At 45.0% G+C, this 21,320-nt stretch overlaps 1 protein-coding gene across 1 annotated transcript in view; it reads right to left on the minus strand.

The window, feature by feature from the left end:
• SRGAP2 (SLIT-ROBO Rho GTPase activating protein 2) overlaps positions 1 to 21,320 on the minus strand; it is a 94,111-nt gene that overhangs the window by 3,061 nt on the left and 69,730 nt on the right. The window contains exons 13-23 of the mRNA XM_009997521.1: positions 18,943 to 18,970; positions 16,996 to 17,020; positions 16,379 to 16,439; positions 13,875 to 13,952; positions 11,847 to 11,981; positions 10,607 to 10,712; positions 10,105 to 10,329; positions 6,933 to 7,012; positions 2,952 to 3,132; positions 2,368 to 2,514; positions 3 to 252 (exon numbers count right to left, since the gene is read on the minus strand). Coding sequence (XP_009995823.1) covers positions 3 to 252; positions 2,368 to 2,514; positions 2,952 to 3,132; positions 6,933 to 7,012; positions 10,105 to 10,329; positions 10,607 to 10,712; positions 11,847 to 11,981; positions 13,875 to 13,952; positions 16,379 to 16,439; positions 16,996 to 17,020; positions 18,943 to 18,970 — 1,316 coding nt within the window. The remainder of the gene's footprint in view (positions 1 to 2; positions 253 to 2,367; positions 2,515 to 2,951; positions 3,133 to 6,932; positions 7,013 to 10,104; positions 10,330 to 10,606; positions 10,713 to 11,846; positions 11,982 to 13,874; positions 13,953 to 16,378; positions 16,440 to 16,995; positions 17,021 to 18,942; positions 18,971 to 21,320) is intronic.

Raw genomic sequence — 21,320 nt, forward strand, 5'->3', positions numbered from 1 at the left:
ACCTGCGGGCTGTCCAGCCTGCTCTTCAGGGACGAGTGGCGGCTGATAGAATTGAGGCTGCCGTGGCCACTGATGGAGCATTTATCTGGAACCTCCTTGGGAAGACTTTGGCTCATAATGGGCTGAGATGAGGGTCTGGAACCGGCTATGGCTCCTGGGGAGGCTGGTTCTGCCATTGAGCTACCTAGTCCATGGCTGTCACTTTGTCGGAAGGCTCTTCTGATGCTGCCTGACTCTGGTTTCTTTCTTTGCCTTCAGTCACAAAAGCAAAACAAGTCAATACAAGCAGGTACACATAACGGGCTGTCATTTGAAGATATCCCCCCAAAACAACACAGAGGACAACGGGAAGAGACATGAAGAACCCAGATTACAAATACACCCAGGGTTTTAGGAGTCATTGTGAAACAGTAAAATGATAAATTATTCCAGTTTAACACTTCTAACAACAAGACTGAGTTTCTGGAAGCTGTGCACATTCATAGCAAAAACAGAAAACTTGGATGGAACGTAATTAACCTGGTCAAGAAGAAAAGAATTTATATTTGAACAAAAAAAAAAAACCCTCTGTGCCATCAACAGGTTTTGATGATGTGTTTTTATTACAGTCGAAGAGCAGAGCTACAAGTTTTGACTGGAGGACACAGTATAAGTCTACTAAGCTCCTGGCCCAAGGCATCAAGTTGTTATTCTCAGAGACTGGCAAACAAAGAACCCCATGGTTTGGGGTTAATGATCATTTCCAGTATTTGCTGGTGGTAATAGATGTTTCTTTTTCATCGCTGTAGCAGGACCATGAGGTATTATCTATGTAGGGCTACAGATACACCAAAAGATGATGTCAATGGATGAGCTGGTCCAAACAATTTAGTTTCTACCCCAGCACCATGTGGTCTGACAGCACGATTCCACTCAAATTGTATGAAGGCCAATGCAGCAGAATACTTTATGCCATAGGTCTGAAGCTTGGCATCCATTATACAGGGAAGGATCCATTTATATATAGCACCAGCCCCATGAATAACTGCAAGAAAGTGTTAACTCCAGTAGGATTTTGGCATCCAAATAATAATTCAGTGGGTGGCACAACTGTCACTGCGAAACCATCTGATTTAATTTTGCTCAAGTCTGTTCACACATAGGTCAGAAGATTCATTCCTAAAGAAAAAACAACAAAATGAGTCTTATGCTACTATTGCTAAATATCAGTTTCCCTACTAAAGGGGGGAAAAAAAAACAACCTGGAGTGGACATTCCCCAGGCCTCTTAAACCCTACATCCAACACTACCCAAAGCAGCAGATGGTGAAGCTCCAACACAGCTCTGTTCATTACACAAATCTTTCCATAACTGGCAGAATGGAACACTTCACTGGCTCATACCATAAATATCCTAACAGAAAGCCCAGATCCCAAGCTGATGCAGATTAACAAAGCTTCACTGCTATCAACTGAGCCCTGCTGACTCCCAAAACCAAAGGACCAGGCTCTGTGTAGGACATTAGCAGGTCCAAACCTTTAAAAAGAATGCAGCTCTGTTCATGCCTTTACAGACTACATTGTCAAATTAACTGAAGGTTAAAAATATCCACTCCCATTAAACTGTAATTATCATATTAATACCTTCACTGCACAACAGGGAGACGTGGGGGTTTTTAATACTAAGGAAATAATCAGGAAGATAAGGGGGATAAGTCTGTTCTAGAATAATTAACAGATCAAGAAATTTAGTCTGTTACTAGCTTAATTTCCCATTTTTTTAAAAATTATGTTGAGTGTTGGTTAAAGTAACAATTTCTGGTTGAGGAGGCAAAGTTAGAGCAAGAGGGGGGTGTGCTGTTGTGCTGCAAGCATATGGTTAGTAACCTAAGGTGAGCAGTGCTGGAGAAATGAAGGAATGTTACAGGCAATGTCAGATGGTGGGACTTCAGGTATGTCATTTAGCACAGAACGTGCCACTATTTTCTGCAGAAATTGTCCCCCACCCCATCAAACAAAACACATTAAATGTAAACGAGACACAACAAATCACAGAACGTAACAAGGAATGGGAACACAGAATTACACAAACTCACTCTGCTATTTCCCTCCCTTTTTCTGTGTGCTCACCTTATAAAATAGGACTTATTTGGGAAAAGGGGAACAGATGGCACCTCAGGGATAGGGAAGAGAAGCCAGTGGGATTTTAAATGAGCATTGGCCACGCTGGTGACAGAGACAGAGAGGACAGCAAAGTGCCAGCAAGTTAGAAGAGAGGGAAGCAGAGAATAAAAGTGGCAGCACTTCCTAGTTCAGGGAAGGAAATATTTTACTGGCCACATCACCAAGATCTTGACAGTGAAGTAAAACAATGCAAGGCTGTTCTTACTTGTTGATGTTTGCAAGGTAAATATCTGCGACGTGACCCCCACTCGGGCAACTGGCACCAGCTCTAGCAGTCACTTTTTCTTCCGGTGGCTCAGAATTTATTTCTATTTCAGACTTTGGACTGGATCTTTCAGAGGCACCATCCTCACTAGGAAGGAGGAGGGAAGGAAATCACAACCAAAACAGGACCAGCAGCACTGAATTGCAAACACGGCACTGGTTTTCCAGTGCAGCACTGTGTAACACACATCCAGGACAAGAGCTCTGTGCTAGCATCTTTCTTTTAAGAATCATGACATAACTTTCAAACGAGAGAGCCTGAATTCTGTGAGCAACCTGGAGATCCCAGCTCTGCATCTTTTAACAGCCTGGCAGGCCCAGAACAATTTTTACATGGTGCCTTCACATATGTGGACACCTGTGCCTCTGCGGAGCTCTCCCTGTTTCAAGGGCTCCCTTCCTGCAGGGAAGGTCGAAGGATAAACTCTCCCCACCTGGTGTCAACATCTGGACACAAACACACTCCATTCCACACCAGAGTTTGAAGCAAACCCATCCTGCAGGTGGGTCTGAAGTGTGACATACGTGTCTTGGACGACGATGTACTGATGAGGAATGAGGCCGTCGATGCCGTTGTGACGTCCCTCCCACCAGTCATCTGAGGCCCTCTGGTAGAGCAGGAGAGAAGCTCCTTTCTTAAAGGACAGCTCTCGAGCAGTCCTGCCAATGTAGTCAAACTTGGCTATTGCTTCTATGGGCTCACACTCTAGGAGATAGAAGGGAATAAACAAAAATTCACTAAGCACTCGGGCTCAGGTCAGTATTCAATGGTTTAAACCTACCAAAATGCAGCTTATGTGGAGAGCATGGAAGAGGATAAAGTGTTGCTTCTTAAGGCAGCAGAGGGTTGAAGCAGTAAGATGCAGAGGGGAACCCCTATGAGAGGAGGATGTTGCAATTTCAGCATTTACCTAATCTCTACGTGGTGGACACATTCACATTTTCTAAGTCTTAAACCCCACAGTGCAATTCAAGTGTACAAGGATGGAGATGGCAATGGCACAATTAGTATCTCATTAAAATAAAATCAAAATTCAAAGCTGAGGAGCAATCAGGTATGTCCCAGACAAAATCTGCCTAAGGTACATTTTCTTAAAGGCAACTACACTGAACCTCTCGGGCAGACAAGCAGGAACTGTTATTAGCATTGAGGGAGGGCAGCATCCTCTGAACCCCAAGCTGCTCCAGAAATAAAGCATCTATTCAGAAGGAAACTTCTGCTGCCTGTGAGGTTCACCTGACCCAGGAGACTGGATTCTGGCACCATGGGAGGCTGTGCTATTCATCCAACTGTCACAGAAGAGAGGGAAAACACTCAGTGCCTCCTCTGCTGTGGTTTGTGCAGCCATCAGGAGAGCTGGGGCTGCCCTGGGCTCTGGGGCTGCCCCGTGCATGCCCAGCAAAGCCACAGGCTCCAAATCCCACTGCTCCAACTTGAAGCACTCACAGAAGAGCTCCAGCCACGCTGTTCCTGTATCCAGCTGCTAATCTGGGTCCCTGCAGGACTCTGGCATTATACAGAGGGACAATATGGGCATTTAGACACTCAGGAAAATCAATATGAAATTCACATGGATTATTTTTAAGACTTTAAAAAATCTGCCATTGGTTGAGTCTAAATATGCATTAAGCCAGCTCCCAATTCTAGGCAGACATCAGGGGAATGAAGATGAGCTCAGCCACAGGGCCCCAGTGGGCTTCAGCCTCTAATTACTTTAAAGGAGCTTTGACACAGCCCAGCAGTCCATGGAAATGGGAGTTTTTTTCCTGGGGAAAAACATTTGCAGTTCCTCTTTCAGGACAAGAAAGGATACACCATTTTGTCCTGAGATCTCCTCTGCACCACAGGGAGGTTCTGCCCTGCAGGATCCACGACACTGATGGAAGCCTCAACAATTAATTTTTTCCATTACTAAACCAGAGAGCTCAGAATTTTGTCAAATCCCAGAGTTCAAGTCAGCCTGTGATCAGCCCCACACGAATCCCCTTATCAGCTCTCAGCACCCAGGGGGATATCTGCCAGGCTGAGGAAAGCCTGGCCCAGGTTTGCAGCTTGCCACAGCCCCCTGGCTCCAGCCTCCCCAGAGCCCACAGGTATCTGGGCTTGGCTCCTTCTTTCCTCTGGCTTGTTTTGCCTCTGGGGCCAGCTAAACACTAAAAAAACAATAATGCTGTTTTTTGGTGTCCCCCTCCATTTATGAAGGGGATGGGAGTGTGGGTTTGTAAATTCCATCTGTTTCATTAAGAAGTGTTTATTGTTCCAGATGAGTGCAGCACTCAGGTTTCTTATGTTTCCAATTTGCTTTTTAGGACTCTGGCTTTCGTCCAAAGAAGTGATTTTTAGACTCTAATTTCCAGTAGCTTTTTCCTACTACACTTATGCTGTGCAAGTAAAGAGCAATAAGGCTAAGCCAAACAACCACCCCTGCCAGTCTGACAGCCCAGGCAGGAAAGCAGCAGTTTAAAATCTTTCCACTCTTACACATGATTTATATGACCTGCTTGTCCTTCAGCATCTCTGACCTCTCGTGCCTCTCCCAAGTGTCCACTCACTGGTACAGTGAGGCTGATGGTCACCAGCACAGATGCTCTACAAAACACAACCTTTCCTGCCCCCCAAAACCAATTCCTTCAGTGGCTGGATAAGGGCTTTACTTGAGAGCACTAGTGCCAGCCCCAGGGAAGAGCTAAAGGAGCAAGTGCTTGGTCACATCTAAAGACTGAAGGAGAAAACCCTAAGAACACTGGGCCCAGAGTCCTGGGGCTGGACCCTGCACTTCTGACCAGTGTGTCCCAGGTGTGACACTGCACAGAGTAATTAAAAGGATGTGAGACTCATCAATTAACCAAACTTTGCTGCTCTCTCAAAGAGACAGAGGCCCAGCTCCCTCCTCCACTCTGGTGCCAAACACTCCCTCCCAAATGCTTCCTATGGAATATTCCATGTAGGTTGCAGAACTCCATCCAAAACACCTCCAGATTTTACCTTGCTCAGGGGCCCTAGATAATCTAGCTCCAGAAGCTGCTAAACACTGTCCTCTAATCTCTAGCTGCTCATTTTCCCATCACTGTGCCCTTGCAGCTACAGGAGCAACCTAGAAATCCCATATAGGAAGAACACAAGTAGAGCCCATGGTGTTCCAGCCTGCAGGCTTTAGTCCCAGCCTTTACAGATGTGGGAAGAATCAGCCTTTCCTCCATTACAGCAATGAAACTGCTCCTTCTTCACATGCAAGCTCAGGAAGGACATGTTTTCATGCACTTTTAAAAAGCCAACACTTTTCAGAAAGGATGCTGTGTTCAAGACAGAGAACCCAGGGGTCACACCCACAGGCTTTGTGTTTCCTCCCAACAACCCTGGTGAGGTTGCCTGGGTGCTGGAACTTGCCAAGGGAGAACTGGTTTTCCAGGGTTTCTAGCAATGCCCAACATTGTTTGCTTTGTTGTCACTGTGTGAACACCATGAAGGCAGCAGGAGCACAGCAATGGCTTGGGGAAGGTTTGTCAGGGAACTGCTGGAGGAAAGAGAGCAAAAGGCAGCACAGGAGCACATGGCAGGGCTATGGAGCAAGTTCCTAAAGGCCAGCTCAAAAAGGATGGCATTTAATTTTAAGGCAATGCTGTCTTCTTCCCACCTGTACAACTGAGCCACTGCAAGTAAAACCATCACAGAACTTACTTAGACAATTGCAAGGTGCCAAAACCCAAGAAAAAAATCCCACATATTCTGTCCTGTTTTGGGCAGCCTGCTTTACATGCTGGTCAGTATTCTGGGGGTCACTGTTTCACATCAGTTATGTACTATTTTATCTTCTCCTCTGCTCTGGATGAGGCTCACATGCAGCTGCTCCCCACTGCAGGCAGAGCAAGTATCAACAACAGACTCTCCAAGACTGCAGTGACACCTTTTCCTTAGGAAATATTGTGAAGTTCTCACTGATCAGACAAGAAGAGTGACAGAGTTTGCCAAAGACAACCCAAAAAAATGAGAGAGAGGTCACCAGGACCCTCTAGCCTAAAGCCAGAGCTCCTAGTGGAAGACAAACGGTTTTTGACTTTATTTTGGTTGCTTCCTTAAAGCAGAAGCCCTGGGGCTTAAGGCACTCACAGCTCCCCTGCCAGAGCTCCTGAAATGGGAAGTGTCTGGAACACGCAGAGGGGAGCAGGAGCACATGCTGGAACATACCCAGCCTTTGGATCTGTGCTTTCCCCATGACTTGCAACTCTAAGATCCTTCTAGGGTGCAGATGAGCTCAAGCAAGTCAAGCACAGGCCTGCTGCTAAGATAAGACACCCTTGAAAAAGGGATACTTAAAAAATAGTCATGTAACTTCTAAAGATTTTACTTTTTGGCATCAAATGTTGTATGTGATGTTTCAAGTGACTATTCTGATTTAAACTCCACTTTGGATCTAACTTAGAACTTCAATTGCAAGGCACTATCTCCTCTGTCTCCCTCACAGCAGGTTGTACCAGTTTGCCAAGGAGTTAGCAGACTCTGCATACCATCATCACTGGTGTGGTGTTCAGCTGTAACATCCTGAACAGAGTCTTCTGTTGAGGCTCTCTCTCCATGAGGACTTTCACTACAACAGAAGGAAACAAAGAAGATACTTTAGACTGGTACAAATGGAGTTTGCTCATTTACAAAAATCAAAGATAACTTAACGAGGAACATCCATAAAGGAGGTCCTTGTCTAGGTTCCACTGTGCCAGACACCTGGATGTGTTTGCACATACTGAAGTTAGCATGTCTAAAGCCAAGCTCTTATTTCTTCAAATGAACCAAACATCTTTTGTTAACCTGCTTGCAGGCTATCAGGAAAGTCCAACTTCAGATCTTATAACCTGGACCTCTGGAGACATTCAGAAGTCAGAGAGCACGTTGGGTCTAGCTCCTCTCTGCCATGCCAGAATGATTCCCTCAGCTGTACTCTCCATTGCTCTAATTAGCTCATTAGATGACTGATGAGACCTGCCACTTCCTGGGGGAAATTACTTCTCAATTCATAATGTTATTTCCAGGTCTGAGTTTGTCATCTCCCTCCTTCCCTTTTATCACAATCTTAAGTTGTCCCATTCATTTCACTGCAGGACTCCCAGGGCCAGATCAATCACCTGCAATCTGTATTTACAGAGCACCTCACCCACCAGCACAGCTCGTTTATGTTTTGCATGACAAAAAGCTCTGAAAGGATCAATAGGCAACAAGTGGCAACCAGAGGTTATGTTTTTGTAAGAAGCTACAGGAGCAGTTCCCTCAGGACAGAAAGGAAACTGGAGGAGGATCCCTTGCCTCTCCCAGGCAGCTCTGCAGACCTGCTGCCAGCTGGCACCACTGCCTGCCCTGCCTGCTCCTGCTAGAAGAACTCAAGTGCTCACTCCTCATCTCACCAGATGTTGCTGCTAAAGACCAAAAAAATCAAAAAAAGGTGATTTTTAGTTCTCTTCACACAGTAGTAGCTTCATCCCTTGTTCTGGCCTTGCAATGGTTACAGGAAGTGAGCATGGCTGGAAGTGCTGCCCCTGTGATCTACCTCCTCCAGGGCTGTCAAGAGGAGAAAAAAAGGGGTAAAATGTTTGGGTAATCCTGGCATCTCAATGTGCCCAACCCAGGTGACACAAACCTGTCCCAGCACCTTCTGAGTCAGTACCTCAGGAATCAACCTTTCCCATCCTTTGCAAAGCCTTTATGCTACTTAATAAAGTTTACAGAAGAATTCAAAGCCAAATGGTGGTTCCCTGAGTTGAGCACAGCACTGAGGGCTAAAGTTTCACACAGACGGGGCAGCAACGTCGCCTTCAGCCAACGTTAGGGATCCAAATAAAGCACAAAGACCTCTCCCTGCCTGTGCCTCCAACAGCACTGCCCACCAAAAAACCTGTCTGTTGTGTGGGCCCTGGGATGCTGCAACCTTGAGGGCTCCAAAAATGCCACCAATCTCTATTGCCAGGGGAAGGCAGAACAAGTTGAGCATCTGTAAAGTGTCCTCGTCCCTGCAACTCCAGCAGTCTCCCTTGCAGGACTCCTGGACTCTCCCATACTGCCCTCATCTACTCTCAGATGGCCAGACAGATGCAGTGCAGTCCCAGGTTTGACTCCCAGGCAGCATTCCAAAGCTGCCTGCAGCACAGCTCCCAGTTTGTCATCAGCTCTGAGCCTGGCCCTGCCCTCCTGTGCCCGAGGCAGCTGGTCCAGCCTCTGCCCCAAGCACTGGCTGCAGGTTCCCTGGCACTGGGGGACTCAGCCCAGCAGTGGCACCAGGCAATGACAAAGGTAGGGCTCTGTTCCCTGAGGAATCAGCTGAACAACACACTCACTCTGCTGCTACCACTGCTTTGAACCCTATGGGCAATAAGTAACAACCATCTAAATATCAGGGCTATGAAAGGGCTTGAATGGGAACCAAATGCTCTGGCTTTCTGAAAGTCTCCCTTCCTTGCTTCTACCCTCCTCTGCTTATCAGGGTCTCAGGGCAGAGGGGCTGGGAAGGGCAGTGAAGAAAGACCAAACGCCTTCAGAAAATTGATAGTACCTTCCAGGACATTCTGCCTCCTACACACTGAAGTGTCACCCAGACTGAGTGTCCTGAACATGGCACATTTTCATTCCCTTCACTTTATGGGACAAAACCTCTTGTCTAAGTTAATGTGTTTCTCAAAGGTCATAAAGATTCTCAGTTTTTTTCCCTCTACAATTCTTTCACATACAACATCAGCTAAACCCATCAGAATGAAGGGTAAAACTAACAGAATTTCCAAAAGAGGCCCTGGCAAGTCCTGGCTGTGCAGCAGTGAGTGTGGAGGAGCCTCTCTGCACCACAGGGATGGGGACTGAGCTGATAGTTCAAGCTACTCTGAAACAAGGCAGGGAAACAAGGGCAGCTCTGTCACCAGAGTGACTTCATTTGTAAAATGTATTTATTTTAGTATATTAAAATAATCATTTGCATTCCTGGGACACTGGAGGAGAGAAGGAAGGGGGGGGAGAAGCGGGACACAATTTAACATTCCTCATTTTCAGAGGGAGAGATCAGCTTGGCCAGTAGGAAAGAAAACACCTCCTTTCCTTCCCCCACTCCCCAACCTTCCACCCCAGATGACAGGAGCCGCTCTGCCTGAATTGTTTCCAGATGTGGCTTCTCAGACTGAGCGCACGGCCAGGCCTCTGGAGCTTTCAGCTGGATGGAAACGGTGATTTTGCATTCCTCCCTCCTCCCTCCCCCACTATCAGTGCTGCCCTGAAAATTAAACCATGCCACAGGCTTTCTAGGTTCAGCTGCAAGTGACCCCTGAGTCTGCAGCAAAGGCACTCAGAAGACAAGCAGGAAGCGAAAAAAGGCCAAAGCAAGAGAAAAAAGAAAGGCTGAAAAATGAGATTGGTTTTGGCAGCTACTATAGCAGAACATCCAAGAAAATCCCTGCACAACCTTGCCCTTCAATATATGTGAGCCAGGTTTTGACAACTGAATAGCTACTTTCTACCAGCTAATTTCTTTTAAACTGATGACCTTCCAGAGATCCCAGAGCCATCTTCTCTTTCATAAAACAGAACTCTGAAAGTCTGGGCCAGATGCCTGAATCCAGAATTAGACAATACAGAGCCCATGGCTGCAGCATGCTAAGCTGTAAATAAATCTCCACCCCTTCATTTTCTCCTCAGTGGTATCTATCATACCAGTAATCCTCAGTGTTTCCACCTCTGCTATAGACTGGACCTTCCAGCTCCCTTGGTCCTGGGAAGATGTTCTCATGTTGGATGATGATGGTTTTAATCAATTCGTTGACATGAGCTTGGCAAGAGACCTGATCATGACCTTCAGGCACAGACATCAGTGTTGGCCCAAAGCAGATGGCCAAGTTGTAGGGATCCATCATGTTCTCTTCACTGAACTGAGATAAACTGCAAAAGACAGAGGTGGGGAGGAGGCTTAAGAGCAGAAAACAATATCATCATCATCATCTGCTGGTGAATATTATTGCCTTTCACTTCTGGAACCCCTTTGGGATTGTGTTTGTATCATCAGGATGGATTTCAGCAGGGCTGAGAAGCCTGGGAAGGCAGGTGCAACAGCAGACTGCCATGGAATCACACCCAGCAATGGAAAGGCTGGTTCTACCATTTACCACGTTTACACCAGGTCCTACAGCAGGGCCATGGTGCTCTCAGGGATACTCACTGATTGAGGAATGCAAAGAGGTATCTCATGACAATCAGAGTGGTCTTGGGCAGGTTCAGAAGCACCTTCCGGATGTGGAGAGCTCTCTCTTGTAAATTATCCATTGCTGAAAGGAAGCAAGAGCACCACAGAATCATCCTACCACCTGACCCACAACTTGCCACCAAGCCCAAGTGCAACCAGGATACTCTGGATGGTTCCTGGGCCAAGGATGAAGAAGGGAATCCAGCAGAGCAGCAGGAGGAAGGAAGAAGGGTCTGCACATTTCCCAGCTCCTCCAGCACTGCCTGGCACAGGAATGCAAAAGCTGCAGAACCTGCTGGTGAAGCCTTCTGATAATGAAGGTCCCTGAACACATGAAACTTCACTGCAAGTTCCTTCCCAGCGTGGGAGCACTGGATGTCATCTGTTCCAATAGTTCTGGCACAATAGCTCATTCAAGTTAGCTTAGAAAGGTGGGTGTTTAAAAAAGAAATTGTATAACACTCAAAGGAAAATTAACATAGTTAAAGGGTGAGGCAAAAAGCTCTGTGTGCAGCAGCCTACTGAGAAATAAGTGGGCAGCATAAATCATCTCAGAAGGGAGAACTTATTTGGAAGCAGATTTTCCTTCTCATATAATATGAATTCAACTCTGTAAATGCAATAATCAGGAGAAGAAAACCACGAACCATTTCAGAAGCAGTTATCTTCTGCTCCACTTCAAAGGCTGCCAACCTCAAAGGCCATTTCACTACTTGGACAATAGAATCATTCTTTGATTCTGAAGGACATGGCAGTAGTCAGGCCGTTAAAATTAGGTTGTTCATGTACAAAACACACAAACAACCCTCTGCCTACCAGAACCACCTTCAGAAACCACCAAAAAATGTTAATAACTTGACTGTGAGGGCCTTAAAGATTGACATTCTTCAACAGGAGTCCACAGATGGTCCCTCCATGTTATGAAGCTGGATGGAATGTTGCAGAAAAATCCATGACACAGACCTTGAAATCTGCTCATTTCTAGTTCCTTGCTCATTCATGAAAAAATTGCTACCAGAATAAGGATGGCTGTGAGCAGGTAAATGCCCAGGCCCTGGCTGACAGAGACTAGGACACCAGTGCAACACAAACCCAACCAAAGTAACCTTAAAAAGATTTTTTTGGAGTCAGGAAACAGGGAAAGGGGAAGAGAAGAAAGTGGAAGGTGAGACTGGAAAAAATAATCTTGCGTCTTTTCAGATCTCCATATACTTACTGACACAGGCAATTAGATCATGAAAGATATCCTTGGGGAAGAGAGGGTGCTCCAACCCCCGAAAATAGAGCTTCAGAACTCCTGCTATTGAATCCATGTCATGGTCATTCTGGTCTCCAGCCAATGGGTCTTCCCCTTCATGACAAGCAAAGAAAAACAGGGCAGAAAAATCACAGATCACAGAATCATAGAATGGTGAAGGTTGGAAGGGACCTTAAAGATCATCAGATTCGAATCTCCATGCCATGGGCAGGGACACCTCCCACCAGCCCAGGCTGCACAAGCCCCATCCAACCTGCCCTTCAACACTGCCAGGGATGGGGCAGCCACAGCTTCCCTGGGCAACCTGGGCCAGTGCCTTCCTACCCTGATGGTGAATAATTTCTTCCTAATGTCCAACCTAAATCTCCCCTATTTCAGTTTAAAACCATCACCATCACCTCCTAGAGCAGCAGGAACGCCCCCAGGCTCTGTGCTCCAGATATTTTGGTAGGGTCTGAACTTGACAGATCCACCAGGGAGGTGACCACCACCTGAGAGCAGGAGGGGGTCTCTGTGCAGACTCACAGCTGGCACTAAGGGGGGTGCAGTGCACAGGCAAGAGGCCCTGGAGCATCCTGCCCCTGGCTCAGCAGGACACAGACACCCTGTTCTGAACTGGGGGGAGGGAGTGTTTCTGGGACAGATAATTTGTCAGTGCAGAGAGGCCACAGTTTGTCTGTACTACAAAAGAAAAGATGCCCACTTAAGGAGTTGTTCCCTAGGGAAAGCTCCCTATCAGATATAATTAGATTTAATGATGGGGCAATCCTCAGATTGAAGCTATGTATATCCATTATGTGACTGAGATGACCAAAGCTTGCCTATTATCTTCATAACACACAGGATAATAAATGGGCCACTACAAACCAGAGCATATCCTTGATATTAACTGCCACCAAGGGCTCTGGAGGAAGTAATAAACTGCAGAGAGGTTATTGTTAACTTTGTCAGTTCTGTGTATCATATGTTTTACAGAGACAAGTGAGATGAAGAAAACAAAATCACCTTTTTAATTCTGCATGTTAGTGCTGGAACAACTGGCTATTGTCCCAAGATGACTGAGATTTCCTTTTATTTAAAAAAAAAGCTCTTTCATTCTGATATCAAGCCTTTATCTGCAGCCTATGACACACATGTCTGCATCCTCCCTTCCTGAGGATTTTAATTCTCAGGTGGAGATGAGGACAGGTGAAATTAGATGCCACGTTTCAGCCATGTTGCAACTCCTCTCTTCCCAAAATAAACTTGCTATGCATGAGTAATTACTGCTCATCTCTTCCAACAAGCATAGAAACACACTAACTATATTCTTTGAGAGTGATGTATTCAGGGAATTAACATGAGCCCTGTTGTTTTCAGAGAGTCAAGCAAGACTGGGGAGAAGGGCTGCAAGGACTGCCTGAGGAGCAAAGCTCTTGTGAACCTGCTCTGCCAGGGGGAACAGCCCAGCTAGAAGCTGATGAGTCAGGAGGCTCCCAGCTGCTCTTTGCCTTTGTATGGAATGGTTTTTCTCAGAGAAAATCAAATCTATTAAAAGCTACATCAAGTTAAGTGTCTTGAAATTTACTCTCTCACTTGCTGATATTTAGAAGAAATGTAGCCAGGCTGTGCCTCAAGAACATGGAAAACACAGGATTTCATTCCCTAGCAGCTTATTTGGAAATACAGCAGGAAAATGCAGTTACATACAATAATGGAATTCTATGTATCCTTTAGTGTTACAAATAATCAATAAAGTATCAGACATGAGAGAAGATTGAAGTCAGGATATTTACTACACAGACACTCTACAAGATATAAAGCATAAGGCCAAGGGACCTGAGGATTCAAGGTTAATGAGCACTAGAAAAGTGTGTGGGCTACACTCACTCAGGAAACACAGAAACCAAGAGAGCAAAATACAGCAAGTGACATTCAAAAGCACTCCTTATCAGAACACTGAAACAAATTAACATGTTTGGCAATAATTTCTGAGATCCTCCTTACCTCTTTCAAATGCATTTTTTATGTCATTGACTTCAACTTGTGACCCAGACACTCTGAATATTCCTTCATGCTGCAAACCTGCAAGACAATAAGAGATGTTGGCAACAGTAAGACAAAAGAAGCTGGCCCATTCATCAGCTACAGCACATAGGATAAAGGAAACCTGAGCATTACAGGTAAAAATACACTGTTTTAAAAGCTGTCTTTTCCTTCCATGTCCAGACACATCCAGAATATGTAAAACCAGACCCCAGCCCCATGCAGAAAAAATATTAACCCTTCGTCACAAACTGACAGCATAACTGGGTTATAACAGCCACAAATGTTGTCTTTTACCCTGAAGGATCCCCTAAGGATTTTATAACCCAGAGAAAGTCATAAACTAACAGTACATCAGCCACAAGTAAAATATGGCTAACTCCACAATGAAGCAGTTTATTTTGCAAGAGCCATTTCAACAAGGCCCAGAGCAAATCAGCCCATTGAAACGGAAGCGTTTAATTACCCCAGCATGACCTGCTAGCTGGGGTTTTAGGATAGTCTTTAAGACATTCTTTTTAAGAACCAAGCATTAGCAATGTCATTAAAACCAATTACCAAGGAGGCAAGATGTTCCCATGTGCTGCTGCCACCACAGCAGTTTTGTAAGATGAGCAAGAACCGTTACCAATCAACTAATGAACAAAGCACGTGGCAAGGAAACCAACTCAGGCTCTTTCAAGCCTTTTAACTGTCAACTTCCTGAAGCAGGGAATGCAGCAACACAGACTGGTTTGGGTTGAAAGGGACCTTAAAGATCATCTAGTTCCCACCCCCCTGCATGGGCAGGGACACCTCCCACCAGCCCAGGCTGCTCCAAGCCCCATCCAACCTGCCCTTCAACACTGCCAGGAATGGGGCAGCCACAGCTTCCCTGGGCAACCTGGGCCAGGCTCTCACCATCCTCACAGCAAGGAATTTCTTCCTCATGTCGAATCTACATTTCCCCTTTTTCAGTTCTGATCCATTGTCCCTTGTCCTCTCCCTCCCTGTCCTTGTCCCAGGTCCCTCCCCAGCTTTCCTGGAGCCCCTTCAGGCACTGGAAGCTGCTCTAAGGTCTCTCTGGAGCCTTCTCTTCTCTAGGCTGAACACCCCAACTCTCCCAGCCTGTCTTGGATTATCTCTGTGGCTTCCTCTGGACTCTCTCCAGGAGTTCCACATCCTTCTTATGTAGAGGGCTCCAGAACTGGACACAGTTCTCCAGGTGGAGCTTCATGAGAGACAAGTAAAGGGGCTCTGTTATATTTATAAGAATGGCTATAAATTAATAAGCTCTCTTGAACTCATCTGTAGCCTCTTCCTTTGAATTTCTGCCACTGTTTTTACCACAAGGCAGTAAAACCTTGGCCACACGTGGCTGTGCTGTGACACACAGCTCTGAACAGTGCAAAGAAATAATCCCAAGTGCAGAGAAGCAAGAATGAAAATGACATTCACCCCACACCTACACAGCAAAACACTCTGAAATGTCAGGCTACCTCCAACCAGGCTCCTTCCTGCAGTGCCAGTGCATCAGGCAGGCAGTTTGATAATTCCTTCTGCCTAAAGTGGACTTGAACAAAATCACATTCTTTCTAATTACAAACTGTACCTGCAAGGCCATGATCTGACCTCCAGAGCAAAAATCAGTTGGCTCTGTTGGAAAATCTTTCTGTTGGGGATCTAAGCAAACCCAGGAATGAGTCTGAAAAATAAAATCTCCTGATGGCCTCAATTTGATTCACTTTGCAATGTGGTTTCAGTGATTTTTTCCAGCAAATGTGCAAGTATGGCCTTCATGAAGGATTATAGCACTTGGTTCTTCCAAGTGATGATGAGAATGGGACTCCAGATTATAGTTTCTAAAGTGGTAGTTAAACAAGGAGAATGAAACAGGACCTACTATGTGGCTCTGTGTCTTGGTTAATGAAGAAAAATTCAACCTCTTTCTAAAGATGTTAATTAACAGCTGTTTCACATGCTACTAACAAATGATACTGATGAAAATAGAAAACAAATTCCAATAAACATATACAACCATTGAGAGCATTCCAGGCTGTGAAGTTAACCTTTGAGACAGGTATAAATCATCTCACTGCAGCAGTAAGCAAGCAATTAATCCACTGCTTGACCTCTTACATTCAAATCCTTGGAGTACTCCTCCTCTAGGGAGAGCATGGTTATTGTTGGTGAACATTGCAGGGCTCAGAGTAAGGTGAGTGGAGAGAAGGAATGAGATGGGAACCTTTTTTTACAAGAAACAAAGGGATATTGTTGGAAGAACAACGTCTGCAAGGTCAGTTATTTGCAATAACCATTTTGAAAAGTGACCACACACAGAGCCAAGAAGTCAGTGATGATTTCTTTGTATTGCAGTCTCTGCACAAGCACCTTGTCCTGAGCTACTCTGAACATTTTCAGGAGGCTTCTATATCACTGCTCATTTTATAGCAACACCACATGACACCTTCTGTCCACAAACTCACCATGTCTGCTGATGAACCGTATGCAGCTCTCCACAACCAGGGGAATGGCTTGGGAGGAATCCTGTGTAAAGAGAAATGCAAACAAGAAGAGCAGTCAGGATGCAGAGTGAGGGGAGAAGTGGAGGGAAAAATGAAACATATTTTAGCTCATCAGGTACTGGAAAGTAATAGATTATCCACCACAGGCAGGAAACCAGAGGATTGCTGTGCTAAGTCTTTATTACAAGAGGGCACAACAAGTGAGTGGTTACTGGTTTAATGGCTCTGCAGTGAGATACCACTGAAAACACAGGGAAAGGGGACAAAGGAACAAGAGCACAAAACCCTTAAACTGTGATTGTCCAGACAGCTCAAGGCTGTTTGCTTTTTTTGGTTCAAGGTCTGTCAAAACACAGAGTAAAACCATTTTAAATTCTCATCAAAGCAAAGGAGTGAAGGCTGTGAATCCACGTTGTATTGATTTCAGGTACTGAACGAGCAGTTCTGCTTGAACAAGACTGAAAAGGTTCATGAAAGAGAGGGAGGGAGGATAAAAACACTTCCCCATTCTCCTTCTATCCTTCTCTGCACAAACACACACATATCCCTGGTCTGTTACTTGAGGAAATGTTAATTACCTGCTTCCGTACAGTGGAGCTGCGCCTGCCACTGAGGAGATCAGAACCACCCATTGGTGCAGGAGGGAAAAAGAGAGAGACAAGTCAAGATAATCCTCTAATACCATCATTCCCCTTCATTTGTTATTCCAAACCATCCGTATTTTGGAGGGGGGGAAGGAGCCAGATACACAAGTCAATCATAATGACTTAGTCTCGTTCAATTTACGGAACTTCAGAAAGATTTAAAGTGACTTTAAATCACTAAAAAACCTGAAATAGACACAAGGGAGTCCAGTGCTTTGACAAAAGATTACCCTTGACATTTTAATTTCAACCATATGGAAATCTGTTCCATAGGGCTCCTCGTTCAAGATGAAGTTTATTATAAATTGCACATAACACTTCCCTGAAAGAGCCACTCAACAGCAGGGAAAGGCAGGTGGGAAGGAGCTGGTTCCTCCAGTGCTGTTAACAGCTGCCAGTCTGGAATCTTTTATTAGAGTTGCTGATAAGAATTCAAGCAAATCAATAAAACAAACCCCCTTAAACCCCAGCACACACTAGCCAGGCCAAGCCTTTTCAGTATAAACCATGATGGTGTCATGTATTGATCTTGGTAGACATTAATGGTAGAGAAATAGGAAAAAGCACCTTCCTTTGCCAAGACTTTTCCCTCCAAATTTATTACTGGGTTTAAAATTCCTATAGTTTCTTGTAAAAATGAAGCATGAGAGATAATAGTAGAGAGGCCCTAATGTATCATTTGAGCCAATTCCTTGCTAGGGCAGATGGCTCCTGAATTATAAATAAGGTGATTAGAACTGGGAGTTTTAAAAAGACTGTACAATGTGTTAATTCAGGGGAAATTCCTTTTACAAAAATCAAAAACTGAATGAAAAAAAAAATAATTCAGATTCCAGGGGCTGTCACAGACAATAAGGTCTATTTTAAACTACTAGCAGTAGCAATTCTTTGATATTTAAAATTGTTTCATGATGAATAATATTTTATTATTACAGATGTCAGGCTCTAATTAGGACCTGTCAGCTTTGCTTTGCTGCAAGGAGTGTGAAAAGTAGTAAAGCCTCCAGATCAGCAGTAATCACCTTCCTTTTGTTACCCAGGCAGGATGATGCACAGCCCCTGCTCCAGCTCCTCCTGCCCAGCAGAGCCCCCTGAATCCATCCACTTGGAGATGGAGATTTGTCATGTTTTATAAAAGCCCCTCAGGAGAAGCTTAGTTATGGTTCTGTGATTGGTCCTAATTATAAATGAGAAGTTTATTCTCCATGGTCTCAATCCTGCTGCAATCCCCTTCCAGGGCAGAGCAGGGAGTGTCAATGGGATAAAGAGTTTTCTGGTTTATGTTACTCAGCCCCTACACCAACCATGGGCCAAACACTGCAGAACCATGGGCTCTTTTCCCTTGCAGATACACAAATGTGTCCATTAAAATCTTAGTTTGAAGAAGACTCTTCTGGGTGAGTGTGCCAAATGACAGTTTCTCACACCTGCCCATCCCTTCCTGATCTGGATCAAGTGCATCGGGGCAACAAAAAGTGCAGGTTCTCCTAATTTTTTTTCCTTCCCTCCCTCCCCTTGGTTATTTTGATCAGTCTGCCAGCCTGTTGCACCAGGCAGCCCTGCCAGCAGGGCTACAGCCACAGCTGTGGCAGCAGCAAGGAGAGGTGCTTTAGCAGATGCTGCATCAAAAGAAATATTAATTACTCAGCTGACCAGAGGTTACTGAGCATATGTAGAAGCTGCACCACCACCCTGCACTGATGCAGGTAATGATGGTGGTGTTTAAAGCCATATTAACTAGCAGTAATTTGGTTATATAATAGCTAAACTAGTATCTTTTTCTAACAGATACATCTCCTGGGCTGATATCTGATCTGGAATGACAGCAACCAATTTGCATCTGATTTTCCTTAAATAAATGATTCCCTGAGCCACACCTACCTGGCAAGGGAGCAGTCAGTCCTCTGGCCTGTTAAGAAGACAAAGAAATACAACATTACAAGAAAGGAACAAGAAAATACTGACAACTGCTTTGTAAAGCCAGTTTTGGAAGAGCAAACCCATCAGAGAGGGAAGGAGCAGCTCAGAGTAGCCAGACAGGGGCTGGATCCCCTGGGAACAGGCTGGGGGGACCATCCCTGCCCATCCCTGCCAGCTCAGCTCCTCCATGGCCAGCCAGGAAACACAGCAACCAGCTCAGGCTGCCCGAGGACTCTTTCTCTGGCAAGTATTGTTTTTTGAAAATTATTTCCCTGTGCATTCTAATTGTTGACTTCTGCTGCCAAAAAACTGGGCTTGTCAACCTCTCCCTCCCTCCCCCTTCCCGGGGGGATTGGTGGGGCGAGAGATTATACTTTATAAAGCCACTGACTAAGACTGAAAACATTCACAGATTTGTTAGCCCACAGACTGAACGTGCTGGCATTAAGCTATTTTGGGAGACAGACGTTTCATGGTACTTTCCACAAACATATTTACCACAACGTTCCCCTAACGCTGCGATGAGTTTTGCAAGGAAGCAGCCAAGCCAAGGACTCCTGCTCACCCAGGCAAAACAGCACAACAAGGAGTGAGAGAGACAGAAAACTACTGTGTGCCTTTGGGAATTGTGCAGGCCAGATCTTTTGCTGGCATAGATCATCATCAGTGAAACAGGCCTGAGCTACAACAGCTGAAAATTCCACCTTCCCTACAGTTTGTCTTCCTGCTCCTGGGGAGAGGGAAGAATGAAGGAGGGAAAGGTCTAATTGCTGATGGCTGACAATTAGCTGAGCACATCTCGATATCCTCTCCCCACATAAAGCCAAAACAGTGCATAATTTACATGAAAATGTTATTCTGAAGCAGAATTTCCAGCCATCTGTCCCACTCCCATCATAGAATATTCATATATATAAATTACAGGGCTGTGGCAACATCAAGGGGCTCCTACGTTAGGGTGACAAACGTGTACAGTAGGCAGGGCCATAATTACTTGTAGATAGGAAGATTTGCTGCTATTTTATTATTGGAACTTGTCATCTTTAGATTAAAGTAATTTGCAAGAGGACTAATAAACGTCACCTGAGGATGGGCAAAGAAGAATAAAATTTGTAACAAACCCATGAATTTTCCAGGGACTGAGGACATGCAGCTCTATGCACATTTTTCAGTCAAGCTTCTAACCATGCTCCAGGGACTTGTGAAAGGAATTTTATTTGCCCATTTCCCAATTAAGTGACATTTTATGGATAAGTCTAGGCACAGTCCCCAGTTTGTACCATTAACCTGCTAATGTGGGTTTGAAGACAGAATGTACCTCCCTTTCTCAGCTCCTTTTGATCTCACAGATGACAGAAGTGATTTTTTTTTCCAGAAGCTGCTGGAGCTCACCCTGACACACACTGAGTGCCTTCACAGAGTGACTAAGAAAGCTCTGGTTTGCAAAGCAACCACAAGAAAACAGAAGCAGCCTTTAAATCTACATAGCAATACAGAAATCACATTTAATTTCCTCTTCTTTTCCCCCCATCACAGCTCAAGATGGGCTCAAGGGGCAGGCAGGTTAAGAGGAAATAGGTCTCAGAATGCAGGGGTCAGCTATGATCTAGGAATCTGATTAGTCACAGGGGCAGCATGGGTGTCACTTGGAGATATTTAGAGACACTAGAAAAATACCCTTAGGACACAGATCTTTGCCTTCATCCACCCATTCTGCAGGACAGCTGAAGAGATGACCAAGTTTAAACAATAAAGCTCTAAACAATGGCAACATCCTTTTCTACCTTCTAGCAGTTTGGGTCTGATAAACATGGAAGCCTTAATTACTGAAGCAGTAAGTATTTTATTTTTATAGTGCATTTCTAAACTGAAAGTGAAGCACTTCAGAGACCACATGCTGTTTAAGTTTTCATTCAGAAGATTTGCACACCATAAACTGTGGGGAGTCCAGTTAAGTTACGTATCCAAACACAAGCCCTGATCCAGCACAGAAACCCAGCACCGAGCTGAGCCATTTTCTGACCTGACATTTAGACTGTTACAACCTTCTCCTCTGCAAATACAAGGCAAAGAGGTTTCTATGGAAACTTAGATGCATAGTTTAAGCGTGTTTGGCCAACAGGATTTGCCCATACCATGAAGGGAAGAAAACCTTCCTTTGTTCTGACACTAACAGCAAATGCATATTCAGTTCTGGCTGCTGCCCCTTCCCTAATGCCCTCTAGATAGGGAACATATTTGACATGCTCTGAAATGTGTTTGCTATTCTCCTCATAAAAGCCCATGCTCACATACATTAGTTTGGTCTGGATTGAACCCACAGAGTTTCACCCCACACA

The sequence above is a fragment of the Chaetura pelagica genome, unplaced genomic scaffold, assembly GCF_000747805.2.
Source record: "Chaetura pelagica isolate M959 unplaced genomic scaffold, ChaPel_1.0 scaffold215, whole genome shotgun sequence".
Taxonomy (NCBI): Eukaryota; Metazoa; Chordata; class Aves; order Apodiformes; family Apodidae; genus Chaetura; species Chaetura pelagica.